Genomic DNA, 5,461 nt, shown 5'->3' with positions numbered 1-5,461 from the left:
GATGCCCCTCCCTCATCACAGTCATGGTGGACAGATGCCCCTCCCTCATCACAGTCATGGTGGACGGATGCCCCTCCCTGACTGTGATTATGGCTGATGGATGCGTCTCCCTGATTGTGGTCATGGTTAGGATGTGTCTGAGTACAGAATGACCGCTCAGGTCTTATAAACTCTGCTTTAAATGTTTTTGCCCGTCTTAAATTAAGACTGGTGTGTGAGGTTGGGAGATCAGGGTGATCATGTGAATGGAGGGCTTCCTGCTGCCGCTGACCTGTTCATCTATGGCCTCGAACTGGACGACGTCAGCAACAGCTTGAGCACGTGTGCGATGTGCACGCTGACCGGCCCGACCCTCAGGGCCCCTGTTTAATCGTGTCTGAATCCCTCTGTGTGCTCTGCGTCTCTGATTCACATCTAAACTCTGATTTTATCTTCCTTTTCTCACTCTCTGAGTTTAAATCTGATTTTTATTTAACCAGGTTTCAAAGATGAACATTTCCACTTTTGTGTTTTAAATTTCTGCTGTTAAATCAGATGTGACACAGTGATTAGAGCAGACGTCCAGTAGGATGAACGTCATTTCCCAGTAAACAGCTCCACCTGCTGGTCACAGAGACACAATGCAGCTAAGCGAGCTGCTCAGTTGCTTTATGTGAGGAAAAACATCTGCTGAGTTTTTCAGACAAAGCTGTTTGCTTGCTGTCGCAGGTACATACACAGTTAACCTGAATATTAAAAACAGACAGTGTAATGTTCCCATAATTCAGTTTAATTAGTTCTGTCACAGCCAGTGAAATGATCAGGAATAAACAGCATCTCAACATGACAAATATTGTTGATATTTTCATTGTTTTGTTCATCCTACCTTTCAGAACACGGTGTGGGTAATTATTCTTTTATTGTTTTATTGAAATATCAGTTTTTCTGTTTTTTCACAGGAAAGTTTTCTAAAATTTATTTAATGTGAATTTTATCAAAGTAAACAGATGTAATATTTGTGCTTAAACAGGTTCCAGACAATGATTTTTATTCATATTTATTGTAAAACTTTTATATCTGAATCATGTGGATTTACTCCTAAACACTTTCTGCTCAAAAGTTTGATTTTTCATCATTTTTATCCCAGTTAGTTTTCACCAGCAGCCCACTGAGTTTTGTTTTAGCCTCAAAAGAAAAGCTTCCAGGATCTAGAAGATTTTTGTTTGACATCATGTGTCTTTGTGTGTGAATGTCGGTCGGGTGGATGGAAGATTAAAAAAACTTTTAAATGCACTGCCGAAAACTTCATCCAACAGTTTTCCAGGATTTGCAAAATCTGAAACATTCCTGCATCACTGCCTTCAGTGGATCTGCAGAGGCAGGATGCTTAAACGTGAAGGACAGAACTCAGGAAATCAGGGCCTCTGTGCTGCTCTCACCTTTGACCTCAGCAATAAACTAAAGAGGCAGAGATGTCGTCATCCTGCAACTGCAGAGGCTTTTATTCTAAAAAGTAGAAATCAGTCAGGATGTGGCATGGTGAAACCTCCAGGATCCAGAAGACCAGCTCCTGGTCCCACAGGACCTCCATGAGACCATGAGATCTCCCCCTGTAGGCCTGCGGTGCCCTCACACGCCATCTCTTCTTCATGTGTTGTTTAAGAGCGAGTCAAAGTGGAGACAAACTGGACAGCTGCTCTTCGGCCTCCGGGCTCTTGCTCTGCGGCGACTCCTCTTCCTCCCGGCCCCGCTCTACCTCTCAGAGCTGATTTTGTACCGGAGGACAAAATAAGCAATGAGTCTCAGAGAGAAAAAGAAGATGGTGAGGACAATGAAGTCCAGGTAGAGTTTGGCGTCCAGCATGTCCAGCTCCTTGAGGATTGCCTCAGACTTCTGGAAGTGACACGCCTCACCTTCATCGCAGTGAAGATCATCACGACCCAGGCTGTAGATGGACAGGATGACGCCTTCAAACCCGTACCTGAAACACACAAACACGTTCAGAGAGTGCAGCAGCGCCCCCTGCTGTGTGGATACAGCCGCAGGCCCGCCAGCTAACAGCGCCCCCACCTGACGTAAGAGATGTAGGACATCCACTGCAGGTACCAGGGGATGGTATCGAAGCTGACGAAGAACCCGGAGAACAGCAGAACCGGGATCGCCGTGACCGGACCCACAAACGTGGCCACCTACAGGAAGCAAACACACACGAGTGATGTCAGCACAGGAGCACACCTGTGAGCGGACAAGAGGTGATGGAGGAAACAACGAGCGGACCTGCAGAGAGGTGGAGGCGGCTCCGATAAGCAGACCCAGACTCTGAGCCACCAGAGATGTCAGAATCCCCAGAGACAGGAAGAGGAAGAACCGGCCAGCGTCCGGAGGCTGAGCCGTCATCCAGTACACGATACTGCAGTACACCACCGGGAACACTACCTGTACAACAGCGACACTGCAGGTCAGCGGGTTGATACTGCCAGGTCTCAGTGTGCTCTTAAATCTAGGGCTGCGTATTGCCACTGATTTCTACAACGATTCAATTCTGATTCACAAGGTTGGATTTTGACTCAGAAATATTATAATTCTGATCAATTATGTTGGATATGTACAGCATGTCCGTGTGCGTGCTGTCGGGCTTACATCCTTTTGCAGAATCTGTTCAAGCTGTTTTCAATGTTTGGTTATTGTTGAAATGGTTTTGTGAGGCTGTAGCTGAGATTCTGACATTTCTGGCAAAATACATCAAATTCAGGATTTCGTGAGTCGATATGGGATTATTAAAATTAAAAACCATTTTTTAAACCCACCCCTACTTAAATCTAATACTTTCATTATTAGGGGTGTGGCCTCTTAGACTGACAAGTGGATAGTGATACAGACAGCTGTAGGTGTTCGCTGTCTGCTAGCCTGAGGTGAGGCATCCCTGAACTGGACCGTTGCTGGTTTTTTTAGAACATTTCTAATGACATTATCAATATCGTTAGCAGTTACCAGAAATATGGCCGGGGTGAAGTTACTGTATTAACTGACTATCCATCAAGGGTGAGCTCCCAAAGTTTCTAACAAAATGATAAACTGTGCCGTCAGAAAAATGACAATAAAACAAGATCTTTCATCATCTTTCATCTTCAAATGTGTCATTAAAGAAAGAGATTCAGGAGCTGGAACCAGGAGCTGCCACTCTAAGTGCAGCTTAGAGATCGATAAAGCTGTGTCTTTGTTACCTGGAAGGGGACATCAGCCATGGTTTTGGCCAGGTAGTACGCTTTCAGGCTGTACCAGTAGTTGAGGTGTTCTCTCAGAAAGACGCCCATCTCCAGAGGAACTGAAGCACAAAAACATGGCAGCAGGTTTTCAAAGGTTGCGACGAATAAAACTCGTCCTTATTACAGAGACTTAGTCTGATGTTCTCTGACAGCAGCTCCCAGAGCGACTGTTAGCTCATAAAATCCCAGAAAAGCTCAAATTTAAAGACACGATTTTACCGTCATTAATCCTGGCAATTGTGGGTGTCAGTTTAAGGATTTTCCCACTGCAGCCTGGATGGGTTTGGCCCTGAGAACATCAATAAAGCTTTTATTGTGTAGAGACAGAGAGTTCCTGAGTCAGAGCCTTTGGTGCTGTTCAGGTAAAAGTGACGCACCTGTTGCTGAGCTCACCTCTGAACACTCAGCTCTATGCTTGAACCTCTGTGATGTCAGAGAGGCTAACACTTCAGAACCTCTGTTTACAAGAGGAAGCCAATCAGAACAAAGTTGTCTTTAAGGGGGAGGGGCTAAAACAGGATGTATTGCAGGTAGGATAAATGGAGGTCTGTTGTTCTGTCCACCTTTGTAACAGCAGACCTCGTGTTACACAAGCCGATGAAGGACAGAGAACAGCTGCTCTCCAGCTCGACTCTGATGTATTTGTTACGCCGATGACACCCTGATCTTACTCAAACGTCACCTGTGTGCAGGTAAAGTGACACAGCAGCTTGAGGCGGACTCACAGGTGAGCACCGTGGGCATCAGAGCGGCGAACATGAGGAACAGCATGGAGAAGAAGAGGAACCCCGAGTTACTCAGGACCTTCTTGGCTTCGTTCCCGATACCCAGATACAACAGACCAATAAGAACGCCGATCCCAATGTGAGACGAGATCCTCAGGTGAGTCAGCACCTGCCAATGACAATGCCTTACTTCAAACTGCAATACTGCACAGTAATATTACCACACTGACAGTGTTTTATTTCACAAATCTGTGCTGGAAACCGTCACCATGTGTTTAAGTTACAGTGAAAACAATGTTTTTGTGATTGAAAAGTAATCAGTAAAATGATGTCATTATATATGACCAGACTCAGACCAGAGTTTTAGGAAATTAGGAAGAACATTGGCAAGAAATTATCTGTAAACCCGTCTAAGGAGCTTAGAAAGAAAAGCATCTGGACTTCTTTAAGTTTCTTGAAGACATTTCATCTGAGAAGCTTCTTAAATTCTATGAGCAGCTGGTGAAGAGTCACACATTTTTACGCCCAGTATCAGGATTATCAGAGAAATACATCCCAGTGTCCTTCAGACCCAGACAGAAACTAAACAATATAGTGTAGCTGTGAAGTGCAGGAGGAGTGCTCAGACTTCTAATAATAATAGATTGCATTTATATAGCGCTTTACAATTCCATTGTTCATTCACTCTCACATCCACACACTGGTGGAGACAGCTACAGGTGTAGCCACAGCTGCCCTGGGGCAGGCTGACAGAAGCCAGGCTGCCATATCGCGCCATCGGCCCCTCTGGCCAACACCAGTAGGTGGTAGGTGAAGTGTCTTGCCCAAGGACACAACGGCCGAGACTGTCCGAGGCGGGGCTCGAACCGGCAACTTTCCGGTTACAAGACGAACACCCACTCTTGAGCCACGATCGCCCCACTGGAGACACCAAACAGCCACCTCGACAGGACAACACTCAGTTGTTCATCTGCATCTAAAGGTCAAAGGTCACTCTTTGAGAGTAATCCAATGATGTTCAGGAACAAATGAGGAAACAAAGTAGTTGAGATCTCTCAGTCTGGAAAAAGCCATTTCTAAAGCTGTAGGAATCCAGTGAACCAAAGTAGAAGCCTTTATCCACAAATGAAGGTCAGTGCTCACGACTCAGGAACTTCCAAGACAAAAACCCCGGCTGAGCAAAAGGAACATAAAGGCTTGTCTCAGTTTTGCAAGAAAACATTTGATGATCCTCAAGACGTTTGAAAAATATTCTGTGGAATGATGAGACAAGTTGGAAGGTGTGTGTCCTGTTACATCAAAGTAACACAGCATTCACGCAGCTCAACGTGGCAAAGACCAAGGAGCTGATCGTGGACTTCAGGAAGACCAGGAAACACTTGACCCCTGTTTCAATCCAGGGGGTCAGTGTTGACATTGTGGAGGACTATAAATACCTTGGAGTTCACATTGACAATAAACTGGACTGGGCTAAAAACACCACAGCACTTT

At 45.4% G+C, this 5,461-nt stretch overlaps 1 protein-coding gene across 3 annotated transcripts in view; it reads right to left on the bottom strand.

Annotated features, from left to right (window-relative positions):
* Positions 1 to 748: 748 nt before the first annotated feature.
* abcg1 (ATP-binding cassette, sub-family G (WHITE), member 1) overlaps positions 749 to 5,461 on the bottom strand; it is an 18,366-nt gene continuing 13,653 nt past the window's right edge. For 2 of the 3 annotated variants that reach the window (XM_005754179.2, XM_013907775.1), the window contains exons 11-15: positions 3,971 to 4,139; positions 3,204 to 3,304; positions 2,257 to 2,415; positions 2,050 to 2,168; positions 749 to 1,960 (exon numbers count right to left, since the gene is read on the bottom strand). In XM_005754179.2, the coding sequence (XP_005754236.2) occupies positions 1,732 to 1,960; positions 2,050 to 2,168; positions 2,257 to 2,415; positions 3,204 to 3,304; positions 3,971 to 4,139 (777 nt within the window). In that variant the 3' untranslated portion in view covers positions 749 to 1,731. The remainder of the gene's footprint in view (positions 1,961 to 2,049; positions 2,169 to 2,256; positions 2,416 to 3,203; positions 3,305 to 3,970; positions 4,140 to 5,461) is intronic. The other variant, XM_005754180.2, reaches the window with a different exon arrangement.

Source organism: Pundamilia nyererei, unplaced genomic scaffold, assembly GCF_000239375.1.
Source record: "Pundamilia nyererei isolate P.nyererei 1_Seehausen unplaced genomic scaffold, PunNye1.0 scaffold00518, whole genome shotgun sequence".
Classification (NCBI taxonomy): domain Eukaryota; kingdom Metazoa; phylum Chordata; class Actinopteri; order Cichliformes; family Cichlidae; genus Pundamilia; species Pundamilia nyererei.
Note: the sequence above shows the minus strand (reverse complement) of the source record. Positions and strands in the feature narration are given on the sequence as shown.